At 51.7% G+C, this 20578-nt stretch overlaps 6 protein-coding genes across 6 annotated transcripts; 2 read left to right on the top strand and 4 right to left on the bottom strand.

Annotated features, from left to right (window-relative positions):
- Positions 1-16: 16 nt before the first annotated feature.
- Positions 17-2233, bottom strand: T069G_08350 (uncharacterized protein; the record flags this gene model as incomplete). Its single annotated transcript, XM_056175560.1, has 1 exon — positions 17-2233. The coding sequence occupies one exon, from the start codon at positions 2231-2233 to the stop codon at positions 17-19; it is 2217 nt and encodes a 738-aa protein (XP_056026509.1).
- A 1884-nt stretch (positions 2234-4117) lies between these two features.
- On the top strand, positions 4118-6453 carry T069G_08349 (uncharacterized protein; the record flags this gene model as incomplete). Its single annotated transcript, XM_056175559.1, has 3 exons — positions 4118-5625; positions 5674-6262; positions 6340-6453. 3 exons carry the CDS (start codon positions 4118-4120, stop codon positions 6451-6453), a joined length of 2211 nt encoding a protein of 736 aa, XP_056026508.1.
- Positions 6454-7149: 696 nt separating this feature from the next.
- On the bottom strand, positions 7150-9018 carry T069G_08348 (PSP domain-containing protein; the record flags this gene model as incomplete). The annotated part of the gene is made up of 3 exons (XM_056175558.1): positions 7150-8750; positions 8802-8886; positions 8944-9018. The coding sequence occupies 3 exons, from the start codon at positions 9016-9018 to the stop codon at positions 7150-7152; spliced, it is 1761 nt and encodes a 586-aa protein (XP_056026507.1).
- A 924-nt stretch (positions 9019-9942) lies between these two features.
- On the top strand, positions 9943-11394 carry T069G_08347 (triose-phosphate transporter family domain-containing protein; the record flags this gene model as incomplete). Its single annotated transcript, XM_056175557.1, has 2 exons — positions 9943-10209; positions 10276-11394. The coding sequence occupies 2 exons, from the start codon at positions 9943-9945 to the stop codon at positions 11392-11394; spliced, it is 1386 nt and encodes a 461-aa protein (XP_056026506.1).
- A 1559-nt stretch (positions 11395-12953) lies between these two features.
- Positions 12954-13892, bottom strand: T069G_08346 (regulator of G protein signaling domain-containing protein; the record flags this gene model as incomplete). Its single annotated transcript, XM_056175556.1, has 2 exons — positions 12954-13236; positions 13324-13892. 2 exons carry the CDS (start codon positions 13890-13892, stop codon positions 12954-12956), a joined length of 852 nt encoding a protein of 283 aa, XP_056026505.1.
- Positions 13893-18402: 4510 nt separating this feature from the next.
- Positions 18403-20209, bottom strand: T069G_08345 (uncharacterized protein; the record flags this gene model as incomplete). Its single annotated transcript, XM_056175555.1, has 3 exons — positions 18403-19961; positions 20029-20116; positions 20171-20209. The coding sequence occupies 3 exons, from the start codon at positions 20207-20209 to the stop codon at positions 18403-18405; spliced, it is 1686 nt and encodes a 561-aa protein (XP_056026504.1).
- Positions 20210-20578: the final 369 nt, after the last annotated feature.

Raw genomic sequence — 20578 nt, 5'->3', positions numbered from 1 at the left:
GTGTAAATTGGTATCTCTAAAATGCAATGGTATTGTCGTCGAATTCGTCCTCATCTCCATCCCACTCTTCGCCCGAAGACTCGTCGTCATCAGCAAGGAAATCTTCCATGCTGTATTGTAGCTCCCTCACTTTCTGATTATCAAATACAATATTCACGGTATTGCAGAGACCCTGGATCGCAGGCTCATCAGCAGCTGGGCTGTGCTGAACATCGGACACCGCACTGTCAGACTCCTCTGATATGTCACTCTCATCCTCGTCAGTGTCAGGCACTCTGTACATTCCCCTTCCGGCCTGGCCTCGCTGCAGCTTGTTGTCTCTTCTGGAACGGCGGGGTGAGTCATTGGCGTGTGCTTCAATCCTGCCACTCCTGCGCAATGGGGAGGTCGATGACGAGGCTCGCTTCCTTTTGCGCGGCCTAGTATGTTCGTGAGTGCCATCTTTTTGCTGGACAGCCATGTTATCCTGCGGAGGCTCAACCTTCCGGAGGAATACACGTTCAACCATGGGTCTTATTTCGGACCTCAGAGTCGCACGAGCCTGCCATGGGATGTCAAGCATAGTTTTAATGACTAAATGGCGTAGATTGGGTAGATTTCTACCGTTATCAACGAGCGACTGAATGAACATTTTTGCAGTGTCGACAAACCAGTTCCGGATATGTTCGATGTCGATTAGGCGAATACTAGCGGGCCATGTGGGCACCTGGTGTGGGAGAAGGGCGAAATCATACATTGGATCTGCATCATTCAAGGAATCATGATGTCGAAAATAGGACATGTTCATGCGCAACTCTCGCAGGTTGGGACAGGCCTCCTCCAGAACTGTCAAGAAGGCAAGGTTTAAAGACTGGTTGTGCAGCAGAGTAAGGGCACGAAGGTTATTGCCATGGGTGAGGAGAAATGCAGCAAGGTCTTCAGATTTGATTTCCCAGCAATTGATAAGTTCCAGGTGGTGGAGGTCCTTGGGTAGGAGGGGAAGCAGCCGGTCCGTCATGACAGTAGAAGACTCGAAAACAAGGTGCTTGAGATATCTGAGCTGCGCAATGGCATCCGCCATGGCATCAATGGCCGCGTTGTCTTCAAGGGTGATTTGGAGATCGTCTCCATTATTCTCGGGCCTCTGCTGTAACCCTCTCAGCGATGGTACCTGGAAATTCGTAAAGCTCAGTCGCGTGATATGAGCGAATGACGGCACTTGGTGGACTTGAACAATGTCGTCGATATTCGCAACATAACCGCCGAGTAGTCTCCCACTCCACTCCCAGCTTTTGAGACTAGTAGGGGCCAGCTGCTCCGCGAGCGAGTCGTCAGATGGCGATGCAAGAGCAAGGAAGATATCCTCTGAATAATTCCATCTAATATGTGAATCGAGCTCCCTGTAGGGTGGCTGGTCCAGGGGAGTATAAAAGATGAGTTCCCTGAGGCGGGTCAGGGGGCGGACAAGCTGAGAAATGATGCCCTGGGGCACAACATGGATATCGATGTGAAGGAATTCTATTTTCCTCCGGTAGTTGAACCGTGTCTCTGTTGGACAGCGTTCGAGCAACGCAGCTAGCCGCCTGGCCTTGGAGGCATGCCTTATAGTCGGGGAGCGATAAATTGCCGTCAGAGCTGGCTCAGACAATGCCTTGCAGCAAGTAGCAGCTTGGATGAACCAGTGTGCGCTTGGCGAGTCTGCGCCGCCATTGGCATACAAGAATACATCAACCCAGAACTGGTAGGGAATCCGAGGATCCGTCCAATCTGGGCCTCCAACCGGCGGCGCATTATCCTCGTCTTTGCTCTGCGTCGCCGTTTGTCGCCGCTTGCTGGGAGAATTGGTGGCAGTACCAGGGCGGCTTCTGCTCTTCGGCTTGTCTCCTCTGCTTGCAGATGAAAGGTTCTGGGAGACTTTTGCCAAGCGTGGGGTTCTTTTCACTCTGTTGCCTGCCCTGCTGCCATGCCCAGCTGCTATTCTGGTGCTCCTCCTACGGCGACTAGGCGATCCGGGAGCTTGGTCAGATGTCGACCTGAATTCGGAAGCATCTGAATGGGATTCGTCTGAATCAGATTCAGGAGGGCTGTCGAAGACGCGCCGCCCTCTCCTACGGGGCGTTGAGGGTGGAAGAGCGTTGGAACGAGTGCCAGCACGAGAAGCGCGAGCCGTGGATTGACGACTTGGGTTTCGCCGGCTGCTCTGATTGCTGTTTTGGGCCAGAGTACTCCGGCCGGCGCTGCGTGTCAGCGGCATTGTACCACCGATTTCACAGCGCCGGTGCTGGAAAATCTGTGAGGAAATGGACGCTGAGTGCGGTGATGTCCTGGAGCATAAAATGATATACGGCGTGACACCTTGTGAATTTGCTGTATGGCTTTGCTGGTTGTTGATGACCTGAGTTCTATGCACAGGCGATGGTTTGCTCAGGTTACCGCAGCGTTAACGGTGTTGCAAGACCAAGGTTTGGCGGGGCCCAGCATCCTTAAAAGTGTGCGGCACCGACGTTACCATGTGATAAGTACTGTGTAGGTACTCAGTACCCTGAAGCCAAAGGCTGTTTGTCATTACTGCAATGCCAGTGGTGGTATTACATTGAAATCCACCAAAGGCCATGGAGGAACTGGACTTGAGAGATGAAGAATGTTAACAGATGTCTCAGCTAGGCACTGGCCTTTTATTCTTTAGCATCTTACCTGAGGACGCCTAATGCGCGTGAGGGTGGGTTAGTGATCGGATCCCTGCTCTACTCGTATGTACATCGAACTCAAGGCTGCTGCCGCTAACAGTAATTCGCCTGCAACAGCTACAGCGTTGGTACCTCTCCGTACTCTCGGTACCAGGTAAGGCTTCCACTTTCCCCTGCTACGAACCCAGGTACAGTCTACTTGTACATTCGGAGAGTTGTGAGTGTTTGGCAGGGTAGCACTACAGCTGCTAAGGTTGATGGCACATTCGGACCTTGCGTTAGCGCCATGCGCCATGCTTGCAGGGAAGAGACTCCGCATGTTGTTGGTTGTTTATCTGTCCGGAGAGGTGCAATGAATACCTACCTAGTAGTAAATAATAAAGGTGGGCAGAAGATGCTTGTTTTCAAGATCAGGTATTATGACATTATGAGATTGGATAATGCTGCAGAGGCCGCTCTAGATACTATCTAGAGGTAAAGGCATTCACTCTTTGTACTCTGCGTATTTTCTGTTGCTACTGCTGCTCTCTCGACATTTAGCCATTGATTTAAGACGCTGATACCAACTTACACATCCATCCTCTCGGAGACATAGGGTACTGGCTACATGTACGAGTAGCAATTGCCATCAATGCAACCCATTTCTCAGAGTCTCTAAGAGATACAGTCAAGTTCTCGCAATGACTGCGCCACATCTTTCACTGTCCTCCGTTTGCCTCCTTTTGTCTCCTTTTGTCTCCCTTCGGCCTTCTCCCTAGGTACCTACTTGTCATCGGACAAATCGTCGTGTGTTGGCTACGTGCATAACGCACTTACAGATGTATTATGCTTATAACCGTGCTCAGCCCGGAAGTACCTCAGCGAGACACGGCCGTGCTCTCCATAGCGCTAATGTGCCTGGCACGGAGTACTCGTAGGTACCATGACCGCCAATTTAAGCGTGGGCTTACACTGAGGTCCGCTGGCGCTAGGCTTTTCTGGGGCCGTGATACAAACCGGCAACTCCCCGTTTGCCTTGGTCTCATCTACACGCGTCTGCTTCGTTCTAGCAGCCCCGTCGCGCTGCCTGAGTCTCTTTCGCATTCTCGACACTTGCACCCGTCACGGTGTCGCTCTGCTGTGCTTGTTGGGGAGAGTCGCCTGCTTGGTTTCTCTTTCTTTGTCGGTTCGCCATTTGCTGGCTGGTGCGTACGGAGAGGCGGCTGATATCCGGGCGCTCTCTTTCTCTTTCTCTTTCAACTTTACCTTTCTCTCTCATCCTTCACTTTCACTTTTCATCTCCTAGAACCGGCCTGCGGCAACGAGGCGTTCAAGGCTCAACAATGCTCTAGAGCCGAGAATCCGCCTCTTTTCTCCAGCCATTTCTGTTTATTTTGTCTGACCTGTCTTGGTTTTGGCTCACCCGCCGTCTCGTAGACCACCTCTTCTCTCATGATTGGTTTCATCCCGCCATGACGGTGAAAACCAGGTGTCAGCAGCGTCGAGCCCCCTTTCTTCATCGCAACTGGATCAAAGGCGCCAGAGCCTTGAAGGACTCTGCAGCTATGGGCAACATAGTATCTTCACCCATCCATAAAGGATCGCATCACATTGACAACGACGGGGGCCCGCCACTCAAGAGGCGACGCATCTCATCGCCCGACTCCCTGGATGTCGACCATCTCATTGCTTCTCCCCACGCCTCCGATTCGAGATCTGCTTTACGTATCGAGGTTCTCAAGATTGCCCACAAGGATTCCAAAAAGGTCAGATCTCATCTCGCCCACGCTCCCCCCCGCGAGGTAATTCCCACCAAAGCTAGCTGCAGGATCACCATCTCTGAACTGAGTTCCGGTTATCCCCGAGTTGTTCACTGCCAGAGTCAAGTATGTGACTTGACAACATTTAAAAACCCCGTGGGCCCTCATCGAGTCGCCCGCATCGCCCTTCCCAAACCATTCTACATCCCTCAGGAAAGTATCCTCATCAATCGGGCGGATGATGCCACATTTGACCTGGCAGACTCCTACGACATTGTTGTCGAGCTAGAGGCTGCCCATGACGGATATTGGCCGCCACTGGACTCGAGCGATTTCGGCGCTCTCCCGGCTTCATCCAGCCTCGCCTCGGTCCCCGGCAAAGCATGGGTCCTGTCAAGCCGGTTTGACCAGATTTTTGGCAGGCTAAAGAGCCCCTTATCCTTGTCTGCAGGATATTCAGCACCTGAGCCCCCAGTTCGCACAGATTATGTCATGGATATTGATCTACGCTGGTCGGCTGGCTTCAAAGCCTTGAAGCGTCTGGAGAAAGGCTCCATGCCCTGTATCAACGCTGTGGATCCCGATGCTGACCCTTTTGTGGACGACTTGTTCGCTCCATCAATGAATGGAGGGATCCATAGCATCAATGGTCACCACGTAGATGAGTCCTCTATTGAACTCGACGATGACGGCCTAGATGGCTTCGATGGCGCACAAACCCCTTCAAGGTCGTTGAGGACTCGCGAAAAGAATAAGGTGTACAACCTGAAAGTCTTAAGCGACCAAGCTCAGGGGAGGGAAAGAAAGCGGCGCGCACGGGCTAGTCACATTGCAACAAATGAAGGCCGTGTTAGCTATCTTCTACCTTCTGATCAACCGGTTTGCCTAGACTATTACCGCTGTATAACTTGCGGAGTCTACCACCAGACAATGCAGCAACTGCAAGTCCACTTGCAAACCTTCCACCCTACGTACAGCTATGTGCTCGAGACAACGAGTCAAGGACCGCAATTTCGAGTCACTAGTCGCTGCGAGCCCATATCCTCTCCCTTGAAGCAGCAGTATCAGATAAACCCACCCGTCAGGCCATTCAACCTTGAAACATATCTGGTTGGCGACCAGTCATGGATTTCCTCTCGACTTGGACCGGATACAGTGGATGATATATTTACCTTTTCGGGGGACAAGAGTACCTATGATAGGCTTCCTTCCCAATCGCCGTCAGTCACACAGCCAAGGCCGGTGCAGCGGCGTCCTGGGGCTCCCAGAAACGAGAAGATCTTGGTGCCCAAAATTAAACAAGCTCTGTTTGATCCCATTAGCAGAGCACGTTTAGTCCCAGGCCAAGAAGTGCCAAAGAGGCCGCTGGACAACACATGGCTGATCCAAAAGCACCGAGAGAGCACAAGTGATTTTTCCGACGTGACTCCTGCAGAAAAGGAGTACATATGGGAGTGGGATGGATACATTCTTCGCCAAAGCCTCACATCTGCCGCTTATTTTCCTCGAGCCTGGTTGGGCTTTGTTCGAGAGAAGGCGTCTTGGCTTGCTGCCGCTGACCAACGTGTGCTAGAGTTTGGCAAGCACGCTAGCTTGCTCCGAGTCCGCGATATGCTGGATGACAATATCATCCGGGAAGCCTTTACCCACATCAACAACGCAAGAATAAGGCCACAAGAAGTTGCTGGTGATGAGAATGGCAATGCCCAAGCTGAAGATGGGAGTGGCAATGCCAAAACTGAAGATGTAGATTCAAAACAGTCTCCCAGAGCGACCCAAATCCGCAAAGGAGCAAACGGCTGTACTGTCTGTCAGCTGCCGGTCCTGGGTCCAAGAATGCTGATCTGCTCCAATAAGGTACTGTTCATACCCATCTCGTTCTTGGCATAGATATATATTGATGAATACGTACTAATTGTAACATCTTTAAATAGGCCTGTCCCCAGAGACTATACCACTCAGACTGCGTAGAACAAGAGGCAGTCATGTCAGTTGAAAAGAAGGAAGTTTGGCGTTGTAATGCGTGCTGCGCCGGTAGACCAACCTAAGGCAAGAACAAGCACAAGTAGACATGCAACATAAGCCGGATTACTCAAAAGAGGCTTCTATTGACCTCAAGAATCTCGGAACCTTGACACAAGCTGCAACAGTGCGTGCACATAGTCAAGTTGAGTTTAATATAAAAATATGGCATACTCATATAAGCAGCCACCTAAGTAGGTGGCTAGTTGTGGCCAGCATCTCATCGAGTCTGATTTGAGATGCTACTATAAAGCCAAATGCACCAAGCGGAGGCGAAGAGAGCAGTGCTTCCGAGCCACTTTAGCTCTTGGCGTCTGTCGGGAGCACAGGCGTCGATTGCGGTTTTGATTGACGGAGCCGATGTGAGTGAGTAATGGAAGACATGCTGGGATGAATAAGTTAAAGCTTGTCGATAGAAATACGAAGATGATACATGTATCCTAACCAAGTTGTTGGCCCCTGTGCCTGTGAGGTATGAGGCGGGTGTAAAATGTTTGAATGGTATCAACGAAGCATTATATTTTACTATACATGAAGTTCTTGCAGTTGACGATATTTCCCGGTAACCCATGTGCCGATTTGGTTTGCTTTTTATGAGTTTAATACATGTGTCATTCGCTGCCGTCATCCCTTATCCCTTATTTCCCTGATCCAATCAACCCAGCTTCTCAATTACGAGTCCGTAGCATAGGACGAGCCACGGTGGTCATTCTTCTGTGGTATTAAAACTTATACTTGCCCTCACGTCTCCTCTCGCTGTGCTCCTTCTCGGTTCGCTGCCGCTTATTGCTCTCTTCCGCAATCATCTGGCTCAAATCGTCATCATACGCCCATCTTGCGCCTATGCCCTCTTCCTTATGACTGGCCTCGTATTTGCTCCGTAAATCGTCTTTGCTCAGACCGCCCTGCTGGTTGAGCGCGTCCACATCGATTGCCACGTCTACATCGCCGGGCTTCTTTCGTTTCCGAGTGTCGTCGTCTGCGCCTAGCACGGGTATGCCAGACGCAGCGGAGCGCTGGGCGGCGTTGATATCATATGCGCGATCGCTACCAAAGAAGCCCTCGGCACGAACCTGCCGCTCAGGCACAACGGTGTAGGCGGAGCGGGGAGCAGAGGACTCTTCGGTATCGTACCCGCGTCGTTCTTTGCGTAGGTCCATTTCACCGGCAATGGACGTTTCGACTCCTTGTTGTGAATAGTCCGGATGGACCGTGCTGGTGTAACCTCCTGGTGTCTCGAGCCCGCTGGGAGTCTCGGTGCCGCCAGGGACATCCTCATCCTCGGACTCTTCCTCTTCATCGTCTTCCTCTTCTTCTTCAGATTCCTCCTCGCGAGGCTGCAGCTCTCCCCACAGTGTGCGCTCCACGGCATCCCCGTTAGGTGCTTGAGGCTGCGTTACCTGTGCTTGGCCAGAGGCGCCATTTTGCGCGGTAAGACCAAAAACATCGCCACCGTATAATGGACGGTTGAATTCATCGACTGGAGGCTTACCCCAGCCGCCGGGATGGAAGCCCCAGGATCCTCCGGCAGGTGGAGGCGCGTTCAAACCAGGTATTCTCAAGGTCGGGTAACTAGGGGGTGTGCCGAATCTCTGTTGGTTGATGAGCCATGGAGGAGGCGCTCCAGGTGGCATGCCGAGCGCTTCCTTCGTGGCATCGCTCAAATCTCCAGGGCGGAAGTGCTGGTAGTCTACCTCGCTTTCCTTACCTTCATAATAGACCTCGCCAAATCGCGTCAGCTCCGGCTTTGTCTGGAAGCGGAAAAAAGCATCGTAAAGCTTCTGATAATCGATGTCCAGTTTACCCATCTTTGGCTGGACACGCTCTCGCTGCTTCTGCTTCAGCGTCTGCTCTGCTTGTTTCTCCAGCACTGCGTCGCGCATCTCTGCAATTCCCGTTTCGGCGATGAATTTCGGCAGCCGGAATGCTGATTTCTCAATACCCCTCTTCGATGATAGATATTCCCTCTTCATCGCCCAATGAGATGGTACGGGAACGACGTTCCGCTGCGCCTTGATTTGTACCAAGAGTCGTGGATCCGACGATGAAACATCCTGCCATTCAACCACCTCTGGTATGTTTACAAGAGCCTTCAGCTGCGCAACGGAGAGCTTGTTCATCTGCTTCCGCTTCTTCTTTGATAGCTTTGGTTGAGGGTTCTCATCTTCCTCGTCAGGAATATCATCATTGTCACCAAAGAAGACGTCGCCCTGGTTGCCAGCGTTGGCTTCCTTCGCAATCTGGTCTTCCGCAAATGATAGGCCAAACTTGTTGAATATGTCTCTGTACGCGGCAAATGCAGGATCGTCGTCTAGCAGGTCATCTTGGATCGGTTCACTAGCAGGAGCGGATGGTTTAGCCAAGTCAGCCGCACCCTTGACATCGGAATCATCAGTCGGCTGTGGCGATTCGTCCCTCTTCTCGGCGGTCGGCTCATCAGATTGTTCGGTTGGATCGGTCTGTATCATCGTAAGCATTGTGCGACGCGTGGCGGAGGTGGAATTGATGACACTGACATCTGCCTTGGCCTTCTTCTGTTCCTTCTTCTTCGCCCTCCGCATCTGGTTCTTGGTCATCTTTGGGGCCGCCATGGTGAAGCTGAGGTCGGCGACAAGCTGCTGGGCTTGGAGAAGGCGGATGGATTGGCCGTCTGGGTGAGGAGCTGGAAGACGGCGTAAAGACCAGTGACAGCGACAACGTATCGCTTTGGATCTCTTCCCATGCCGCGGCGAGCTGGCAGAATCTCGGAGAAAAGCGAGGGCGTGGCTAATCAGGCAGCGATAACGGGAAGGTGACGCAGCTCGACTCGCGGCTTTGGCTGGATGAAGCAAGCCGGTAAGTCGCGGGGAGGGCGATGAAGTTGGTGGTGAAGCAGTGAGAGCCCCTACTCGGCGGTAGCAGCTTTTCCAACCCAGAAAAGAAAAAGAAAAAGCACCCAAAACGATCGTGTTTTGCCAAGACCAGCGCGCGCAAAGCATGTGGGGCGCGCGGCTGTCGGCTGAAGATCGGGTAATAGCTCCAGGTACCGGGAAAATTAGTCCAGCGCAGATTCGCTAAGCCGGCCACTCCTTTCCAGCGGCAAAGACTTCTGAGTGACCTGAAGCCGCGCTGGCGATCCCCTTTCCACCGCGGGAGTAACCCTCTATCTCTTGTCTGACCTCGTATTTTCTCCCCTCCCTCATGATTTTATAGCGACATTTCTCTTCTTATCTTCTTCCCTGGAAGCTGTTTACTTGCATGGCTCTGCCGTGGTAATGGATAGCTTACTTTTTACACCCAGTCTCTCGTTTCAGTCCACTGTTCCAAATGTCAATTGATATCGCGGCATAACCCACCAGCACCGCCTCGACGTTGACGTTTGCTCCGAGTTGTTTGCCAGTCGTCGTCATCACAAGCCGCTGCGCACTCGGAGACTTCTGTACTCGACAATCGCCTTCAAATATTACAAACGAAGATATAGCGAATCCTCGAATTCGCGAATCGCATAGAAACACTGTCGTTGCGCCCGCTGCGCAATGGAGAAATTCCCAAGCCTGTCGGCATCACCATCACCACTGGGGAGCAATGGCTTGAACGATCTCGGCTCCGCGAATGGCAATGGCAACGGCCATAGCAATGGCTATCCTGCGGCAAATGCATGGTCGTCCTCGGGACGTGGGCACAGCCGCCAAAAGAGTCTTGGCGATGCATTTCGAACGATTCGCGCAAGGAACGGCAGCATGAGCCAAAATGCCCACGAGATCGCCGATGCGCTACGGGCTCCCGTGTCCCCAAAGCTTGTTGTATGTCACATCCTGTCTTGTATATGATAATGCGAAAAATCAGGGAAGTTAATTCCTTCTTTGCAGGTTCTTTGCGTCATGTGGTACACCTCATCTGCCCTGACCAACACGTCGTCAAAGTCCATCCTCAACGCCTTTGACATGCCAGCAACCTTGACATTGATCCAATTCGCCTTTGTGTCTTCGCTCTGTATTTTCCTCTCCTGGCTGGCCAGCATCTTCCCAGTTCTGCGCACCAAAATCTCTGCGTTGCGACACCCCATCCGCGAACCCAGCCGAGAAGTCATCATGACAACGCTGCCCCTCGCCTTCTTCCAGATTGGCGGCCATCTGCTCAGCTCGACCGCCACAGCTAAAATCCCCGTTTCGCTTGTCCACACCATAAAGGGCCTCTCGCCGCTCTTCACCGTGCTCGCATACCGACTGATATACAACATTCGATACCCGACGACGACCTACCTCTCCTTGATTCCCCTAACTATTGGGGTTATGCTGGCTTGCTCTAGTGAATCAAACTACGGCGGCCAATTGCTTGGTGTCTTGGAGGCGCTCCTGGCGACGCTCATCTTTGTAACGCAGAACATCTTCTCCAAGAAGCTGTTCAACGAGGCTGCTAAAGTCGAGGCCGACGGCACGGGAGTCCCCAGCAAGAAGCTCGACAAGCTCAACTTGCTGTGCTACTCATCCGGCATGGCCTTTGCCCTGACTGTACCGATTTGGTTCTGGACAGAGGGCATCACCCTGATTAAAGATTTCCTGCATGACGGCTCGGTAGACCTCAGCAACAGGCCGAATGCCATGGACCATGGCCGTCTCACCTTGGAGTTTATTTTTAACGGCACGTTCCACTTTGGACAGAACATCATCGCCTTCATACTGCTGTCCATGGTTTCTCCCGTTACCTATTCCGTCGCAAGTCTCATCAAGCGCGTGTTCGTCATCGTCATGGCCATCATTTGGTTCAGAAGCCCGACGACTTCCGTGCAAGCCGTGGGCATTGCTCTCACCTTCCTAGGCCTGTACCTCTACGACAGGACTAGCGAGAGCAACAAGGCCGATCGGAGCGCGCGAATGATGACGCAGTCCCGGAGTGGCACGCCTCTGCTGCCCCTTAATGAGGTGCCAACGCAAACTGGTCGCTACCAAACATCTCCTCAGCCGAGGAATGGCGCGTTTCACCCATGAAGAAAGGGTGGCCTATCTTACCCCGTATACGCAAGAAGGGCTTCCGATGCTGCCGGCGGCAGACGAGGATCGGAAGCGACACGTGGTTGTTGATGCAACCCTATGATTTGAAATGGACGAAGGGATCCTTTACTTGGTTACGAAAGGATGACCAAATGCTTTGATAATATTCATGTGTTATAGTGCATGCCGGATCTAATATCTGCATCTTGACGTTTTGAGGTTCAACCATGAGAAAAAAGCACAGCGAAACCAATCACTGATATAACCCGCGCTTAAGGGAAACACTAGGCGCTGTTCTGGGAAGCGAAAAAAGAGAGGGGAGGTGAAATAGACGCTATCATATATATTTCGGGAATGGGAATGTCATTAGAAGGGAAAACACATGTATAGAATAGGTAGCCACTAGGTAGTAGTTGTAACGTCTCAATTATGATGACAGGATAGAAACATGAAGGCATTATCCACTACATGCTCAGCGCAATACTTCCTCTTTCTTCCTTACTAACAAGTACATCACTTATAATATCATTCATTCACGAAAGAGAGCTCAATTCAATCCACACTTGACATCCTGACGAGATATTCCCCGTTCAGGCATCTATTCATCGGCCTATCTCTATTTACTGACAATAAACATTAGATTGATGTTCAGTTGCCGCGGGATCCCGTTGATGGTGAATTTGAAAGAACAAAAAAAAAAGACATCATGTATCATCCATGCGCGCACGCCTTGAGAAATCCATTGACCAAAAACAACAAAAGAAATGATAAACGCCAATACAATGTATATGTGTACCGCCAGACCCCTGATAAAACTCCGTCCGACTTGTAAAAAGGCCGTGGTTCCCATGATTTCGTAAATTGAATAGCACGCTTGCATGAGGGTCATCTATTATTAAGATGGGAGACTAGCAGGGGGAGTCTCGAAAACTCTCACAGTGCAATCTCGCATTCGAACATGTGGTGTACAATCCCCATCGACAGGAAGGGGGTAAAATGAAATGAGAGAATCTTCCATGCTTTAGAGATTTAGAGCATTTAGCTGCAAAAAGTCAACTCAGGCAGTTGCCAGTTGACTTGGCCTAGTGATGAAGGGTATTAGGACGCAGCAGATTGGAACTGAGCGACCACACTGAGGCTTGCTTTGAAAATTTGAGCGATGACTGCAGATATACTGAGTCAGTCAACGAAGACGTTGAAATTTGATAATCCTTCGACATGAACAGCAGTCGATGATAGAAGAGGGCCAAGAGCCCCGGTTTGTATGGGTAGACGACCCGAGAGGCGCCACACCCTGCCAATGCTAAAAATGGCATGGAGAGAGCGGCTCAATGGATTTATGATGGCGACTACGACAAGAGAGCCTGATAAGGCCTGCTGCATGACCGTATTGTACCCCGCAAGCAGATTCCAGTATAGCGCCGTTGTGGTGGCCGAGTAATCGCGGGGAAGTCCCTTGTCGGTTGTAGATTGATAATGTCGGACTACTCGGTAGTGTCTCGCGTAAGAGATGACAAGCGACAGGTGGCTGCAAATCAGCCTCCTTGGCACACGCTTCAAAACGATGAATTGCTGCTGGGGTTGTAGCTCGATTCTCCAGACTCGGGTCCCGAAGATGTAGGTGTTGTTCTCCGATTAGAGCTTTTGCGATTGAAGCCCAGCTTTGCGCCAACCTTTTTCCAACCCTTGTTGTGCGCTGCTACGGCACGGTGAAAGCCACCATGCGTGGCACTAAAAGTCCACTCTGAGGTAGGCGGCGTGGTAGGGGGTGTCATGGGTTCCGTGACTGACGGTGAATTGCCTTCACTATCGGCTGACAAGGGCTCGACATCCGCGCCACTGGAGGGCGATGTGCGATCAGAAGAGGCTTTGGGCGATCCCAGATGAAAATCGTGATGCAGCTCTGTTGCGGGGGTAGCGACAGACTGCAAGAAAGGAACCAAAACGGAGTCGTTCATGAGTTCGTAGATGATGCGTCCAGCTTCAGCCAGCTCGGACGGGTGAGGGGGGTTGGGGCCATAGGGCACGCGAAGGAGGCGATCTCGAACCTGAGCAGGAATGTTTACTTCGCGAGGGGCGCAGGGGACTATGTAGACCTGCATCAGCTTCTCCCACCATGCACAAACCCTCTCCCTGCCGTCATCCGCAGAGGTGGCGTCAGCGAGGGACTGTTCGTAGACGGAGGCATAGCGCTGAGCATCAAGAGTGAATTCGAGCGTCTCCATGCAGTGGTTTTGGGAGAGGTAGGCCATGAAGGCACTCAGTGTCCATGGCGGAGGGGCGGTATCGAGAAGAATCTCGTTGAGGGTCGGTGGGCGACCCGTCATGTTGTATCGAGGAGATGAAGCTTCAGACGAAGAGGAGAAGCTAGTTGGGCGTGAGTAGGGTGTGTATGATGATTCATTGAAGTCTTCGAAAGCAGACAAGGGCCGTGGCTGCTGCTTGGGGATTGTGAGTAGGGCTCCAACTGGCTGCCGTATCCTTGGATTGACCATATCTATGCGATATCGCACCAGCGTGCTTAATTGCAATGTGCGTTCCCTGGGGCTTCTGGTAAGAGCGCTCTAGACAGGCCCTTACCAAAAGAACTCTGGGAAAGCACAAGCAATTATAATTTTGGGTTGCAGGGTGAATGACAGAGTGCGCTGCTCGGGTTTGATGCGAAATCGACCGATTAAGCCAGTCGACGGGTATCGTCCTTGATCATCCGGAAGCGACGCAAACGACAGTGAATGAGCGGCCTGGAAGCTGTGCCGCAAAGCAATGCCGAGTCGGAAGCAGACGGAGAAGAAGAGAGTACTCGTAAGAATGCAGGCAGACTCGGTGATGGGAAAGCCAAAGCCAAAGCCAAAAGCCAGGCCAACTCTAACAAGGTCACGTAATCCTTGGATCCACTGGCCCGGTGAGGAGCAGCTTAAGTCACGTCAAGTCGAGACGGATCACAACAACAAGGCAGATAATTTGAAATAACTGTCGGTATGTGGTTTCGGACAGCGAGAAGGGCGAAGAGGAGGCAGAGCAGAAACCGAAACGAGTCCGAAAGGCCGGGGGCGTCGAGCAGAGGATATGAATATGAATGGATGTGAATGACGGATGACGGATTAGACCAAACGGCGGCTCAAGTGGTAAAGTAAGCAAGGCAAGGAACGACGGCGGTGAGGACGGATCGTCTTTGTGGCGTGCAGAGATTCAAGTCAAAGTCCAGGACTGGAGGCGAGGCATCCGAATGCAGGGTGGCGGAAAACAGCACGACTGAAGTCTTTTGTAAGTTCCAGTGCCAGTCCAGTCCAGTCATGTACGAGCAGAGCAGGCACCGCACAGGTAAGTACCCGTACAGACTACAGGTATCCCAGCGCCTGGATGTGGGTGGCGGGGGCAGAGGCACAGATGCACAGGCGGGTGGATCCCTGGCCGTGGTGGCTGCGAGCTAAAATCAGCGAGGCCTATCGGGGATCGGAGGGGGTACTTGGGGGGGAGCCCTGCACTGGCCCTGCTGCTTGCTGTCTGCTTTTGGGTTCCGGCGTGCTGTCAGTGGTTTGTGCTAAGATTCTAGTGGTTCTAGCGGTTCTACAGTAACAAGGAAGTTCCTCTGGTCTGGCGTTTCGGTGGCTCTGTGGCTCCGTGGCTCTGCTGTGTTTCTTGTGCTAATGTTCTTTCGTAGTTCCAATCTGGTTCTTTTTTTTTTTCTCCGCCCCCCTTCTATCCTGCTTCCGGTCGGGGGGCGAAATGCGACGAAACCTGACCTGGCCTGACCCGAACCCGACCTGACCTGACCTGACAATGCAAACCCAAAACTCAAATCCCGGCACATTCGTTAGTACCGGCATCGCCTAGCAGCCTTAAAAGCCAAAAATTTTACCTAGGACCTAGGCATGGAATAGTTTCTCCGTTGCAGGCGGGCAGCGGGGTTTTACAATAGTTGCATGTCATGCCATGGCCATGTCGGAACGGGAAATAAACGAGGTACGAGAGAGGAGGCAAAAAAGAGAAAAAAAGGAAAAGAAAAGAGAAAAAAAAGTTCTCTCCCTCCTGAATCAGGACCGATTCGACTCTTGACCGAAAGCCGTCTTTAACCCTCCCCCCAGCTGCACGAAAGCGGAGGATAGGCAGCCGGAACGGAGATCTCTTCCCAAAGCTGGACCAAAGGGCAGGGCGCGCCAAGTACGGAGCTTGTGCACTGCCGTCCCAAGTACCTGGCAGCCTGGCAGTACCTCGGACGCACGCTGCCTGCCCCTCACCACGCGGAGTATCCAGGTACCTCGGTGTGCAGGTGCAGGCAGCTCTCCCTGTCCTGCAGGAAAAGAGGGAAAGACCCGGAGACAAGTCTGGTGATTCTGGTGATTCCATCCTGCCGGTGGTCAGGTTTTTACATAAGGCACTCTCGACTTCCATCTTATTTCCCCATTCGATCCGATCTATCTTGCACCAGCAGGGAAGGAGTGGGCGACCCCGAAAAAAAAAAAAAAAAAAGAATTAGAAGAAAAAAAAAAAAAAGAGGCGAACGAACGAGCAAGCGTCGTCGTCGTTGAGAAGGCGCGAACAAGGAGAACGGAGCCTGCGGGGTACCTTGGTGGACTTCCTGACCGCTGGCCCAGCGCAGGCACTTGGCTCGCAAACCGCTGTGGTCGCTCGTATCGCCAAGGTACCCAGTCCCCGTCCAGTCCAGTCATGTGGCCCCCGCGGGCTCCAGAGGCTCCAGAAACCTGGTGAGGGGCAACGACCATGACCGCACCGGCCAGTCGGCGATAGCGAACTCGCACAAGCCCAAGCCACCGGCCGGGACGCACTAGAAGGCCGCTGGAAGCTGCACTGACCTAACAACTGGCGCTGCTGAGTTGAGTCTCTTTGGTCTCACCAGGCCGCTACGCTACCTACTAGAAAGGCGCTAGAAAGAGGAAAGCCTCAGCAAGCCGGTGATCCTTGCTTTTTGACCAAAGGGCGCGCGTCCCCATTTGGCAGCGCGTCACCCGACATGATTGGGTGGCTGGTGGCTATGCCGACTCGTCACATCCCCGGGCCTGAATCGTGCCATGGCCGGGATGACGATTCGACGCCGCCATGTCATAACGATGCAACGTGCCGCCAACCACAGCGAGCAGCAGTGGCCCTAAAAATGCAGTGGGAACAGGTCGGTCCCCAAGTGCTCCGTTCCAAGTATTTGCATTACCGTCTGCTACCTTGCGGGTACGTTGCAAACAGCTGCGACCCGGCTCCGATGGCGCTGTACCTCGACTGTACCATTGGCTACGACCTAGCTGCTACTGCTACCTCTATTTCCAAGTGTGAGAGAATGGATTGAAACCAACTTTCCAAGAAGTGTGCGCTGTAACCTTCTGGTTGGCACGCCTCGTTTTCTGCGACTTTCCTCCCTCCACGCACGTCACTCGTTGACATCAAATCACATGTAGACACAACTGCAGCGCAACGCACGCACGCTCGAAAAAACAAAACCTAACCCCTTGCCTTGCTTGACTGAACTGGCCTCTGCCTTGCTTCGCGCTGATTTACCCTGTACATACCTTTGTCCTGTCATTGGCAGCGATTTTATGCAAATCTCCTGCCACGTAGGCGTCATATGTGGCACAGGCCAACAAAACCACCATCCCCCGTGACATGACAAGACAAGAAACGGGCCATTGCAGCAAAGCAGCGATTCAGTGACGGGACACGGACACGGATACTCGCACTCGCTCATGTCATGTCGCCTTACTGTAAGTCCTTGGTCTCACTCACCGGACAGCCCGACCCAAAACAGAGCACAAGGCAATGGAAGCCCATGTCTCTTTGTACACCGCTCCAGTGTGGTAAATTTAGCATAGGACTGTCTTGTTGCTCAAAAGGGTTGCAGCCTGTGGAGAGCAGATGCTGCTTCTGGGCTAGCTGACATGTCAACCTTCTCAATCCACCTATATATAGGCGCACCGGTGAACGAACTAGCAGTATTACGGTAGCAAGAAGGGATTGATACATGCATGGATTTGAAGGCATCAGATTCTAGTTATTACTACTACTAGTATTACTGCTACTACTAATAATAGAGTTTGTATTTAACCTCGCAAGGTAGGTTCATCAAGAGCTGACATGATTATCCCATGTACAGTGTGCCAAGTGCTAGTGTGAGTACAACCAGGTAATGGTAGGTACACAATAACTGTAGCACAATTCCATGTGAGACCCTGTCCCTAAATTACCTACATATGAGATTACATGACGTCCGGGGAAGCTGTCTATTAAAGTCTCACCATGTCTGCCGCTTGCCTTTTGCTTGATGCAAGGTGCAAGAGAAAAGTGGTCATCCTAGTAGCAGACAGTACAGGATGTGGCGATGGATGGCAGCTACTAGAGAAAGTATGTACACAACTCTAATGGCAGATCAATACTGTAATAGAAAGCCGAGAGCAAAAAGAGATGAGAGTAAGAAAAGCTGGGTGTAAGAAGAGCTGAGAGCAAGCCGCGATAACAGTTTAACTCAGCCCGGGAATTTGGCAATCGCAGCAGACACCACTTAAGAATCCGGTGATGGCATCAGTACTCCCTTTGACAAAGTGCCTGTATCCAGAGTAGCAGATGCTAGGGAAACTCACCGATAGTAGCAGATACTAAAGAAGCCTACCGGTAGTAGCAGATACTAGGGAAACCTACTGAGAGTAGAAGATACTAGAGAAAGCAGCAATCACGGGGAACACAAGATAGTGTCCGTGACCAGAGCAGTCATAGTACAAGACGCTTGAACCAGATGTAAATTACAGTGGCGTATTGAATTGGAAAATATGGAACCCATTGTTCTCTACCTAGTCGTACCGTTTCGTCTGCCTATGTCTCTGGTATAGTAATATGCTGTCTTATTCCTGTCCATGTCCCAAAACACTTGTTCATTGCGATGAAAAGATATATTATACTACCCGACTCTCCCAACGCCTTGCTAAAACTAAAGAAAACAAAACCAAACCCAGAAAAACAAAACAACGACAACAAAAAAAGAAAGAAAGAAAGAAAAAAACGCAGCTACTGCTGCCAGAGGTCAAAGTCCCCCACAAACCCCCCGTTCAACAACATTCCTGCGATTCTCAGCCTTTGGAGGGCCATTTCCCCCACATCGTAGCTCTGGAGGGGGTCGAGCCCCAAAGCAAGACAGACGCCGTTTGTAATGACGTGTACACCGCAGTCGTAGCCGTTGTTCTGTTGAGGGGTCTTCAAAACAACCACCTCCCATGGCTTGGCATGATAGAGATCGCCCAAATAGTCTGACATCCATGCGAGTGCCAAATCGGGGTGAGATGAGCGGTGGTTGAATGAGTCGACGTGCATCACTTTTCGTTGCTTGGGCTGAATCACCATAAGTGTCCAGTGATAATTTTGGCAAATAGGAATCAGGATCGTGTCCATCAGTAAGAGGTTTTTCGGAGTGACACCCATGCGACGGAGGATGGATTGTGTCTTCTTGCCGCCCGCCTCTTTGACTCGAGGCCAGAAAAATGAGTTCATAACAAGGCATTTGCGACCCTGTTGCTTGTAGTCGGTGATGCCAGCCACCAAGTTGATTTGCTTCTCCAATTCTGCGAGGGCTCCGTTGACGATCTCGTCGTTTAGCCAGGTCTTAGCTGCAGCCACTGTGGCGAAATCATGCCGGCGAAGAGGTGTTCCCTGGCAAGTCGTGGCCACCACGTCTGTTTCTGAAAGCTCAATCGTATTCACAATCTTCTCTATCCATTGGTCGCTGAGAGGAGCCACCACGGGTTGACGAGGTCCCTTGGCTGTTCTTTCCTTCAACTTTTGCAGGGCCTGGTCTCGCAAGAACCTCTCCTTGGCTAGCTTTTCACGTTGTTGGTCAACCAGGCGAGTTTCTGCTGCCTTTGCTTGCAAAGTCTCGACCTCGGCTTTTGATTCGTCGCTGATTTTGAGGGTTTCGACGGAGGGCAAGGCCATGAGCTCTTCGATTCGTCCATCGGGCTTTGGCGCTGGTGGTGCTACAACTGGTTCTTTCCCTGCGCGAGCTGATCGGTATCGCTGAGCCAAGCCTCTAGCAAGCTCATTAAGCTCGTTATCGTCGTCAAGCCAAGTAATCTTGGGTTCGTCGTCTTCATATCCGTCGTTGAGATCGAAGGCTGAAATGCCAAGCTCTTCAAAGATGTCGCCGATGGAAGAAACACTTGGTGACGGTCCTGGCTTTGCCTTATTATAAACCAGGGGTCCGGGCCCAGGCCACATATCCTCCTGGCCGCTAGATTCCATATCTAGATAGTCAAGGAAGTCGGTGTCTTCGTCCTTGTAAATAACGAAAGTGTTGTCATTAACCTCGTGTTCCTTTGGGGGCTCTGTGGCGCTTTCAAGGGCGTCGAAATATGTCTCGACTGTGGTATTGGACAAAGGCTGTGTGACGTTTTCAGGAGCGTCAAGAATCGCCTCTGTTGGGATAGGTGGTTCTGTTTTCTCAGAGTTGTCGAGGACCTCGGGGCGCCTGACCTTGCGACGTTTGCGAGAAATGCCATCATCGGAATCTTGAGCCTCATAATCTGAAAGAAAATTGGTACAGGCTGTGTGAAGGCGACTTGAGCTTCTGTAGACTAGAGGAGAAGGTTAGTATGGCCAGGCTTGGAAAAGAAAAAGAGAGAAAAGAGGCAGATGACTTACCAAAGAGCCCAACGCCGGAAATTGCGGCAGATGCTAGCATCAGCGCCATAGCAGAGACTTGAATGAGCTCTACGATGAAGAGAATATACTGAGAAGAGGGTTAGCCAGAAGTTTGTTGAAGAAAGAGAGACCTTAGCCTCACCAGCAGCGAGAAGCTGCGAGGGAGGATGGTGGAGGTCATCGTGGAAAAAATCGAGCAAATGGGGAAGTAGTATTCAAGATGTGTGCAAAAAAGTGTAGTGAAGCAAGAGCGCAGAAGCAGAAAGTTCAGCATGCGAAAAAATCGAAGGCAACTTACAGAAAGAAGAAAGAAGAGTCGGGGGGGAGGGAAGGTTAAATAAATAATAGAAGAGAGAGCGCCCTACTGATCTGTCCGTGCGCAGAGGACGCGTCGTGCGAATTATGCTTTGCGAAGAGGAAGCATATTTCGAAGGTTGATAAGGCAGAGTTTGTCGGCGGTCGCGTTGTCGCGGAGAGCTGATGACGCTATAGGCACATCGTTGAAGCCCATAGTTAATAGCAGGTGAGTTGCAGGTGAGTCGCCCAGCGG

The sequence above is a fragment of the Trichoderma breve genome, chromosome 5 (genome assembly GCF_028502605.1).
Source record: "Trichoderma breve strain T069 chromosome 5, whole genome shotgun sequence".
NCBI lineage: Eukaryota > Fungi > Ascomycota > Sordariomycetes > Hypocreales > Hypocreaceae > Trichoderma > Trichoderma breve.
Note: the sequence above shows the minus strand (reverse complement) of the source record. Positions and strands in the feature narration are given on the sequence as shown.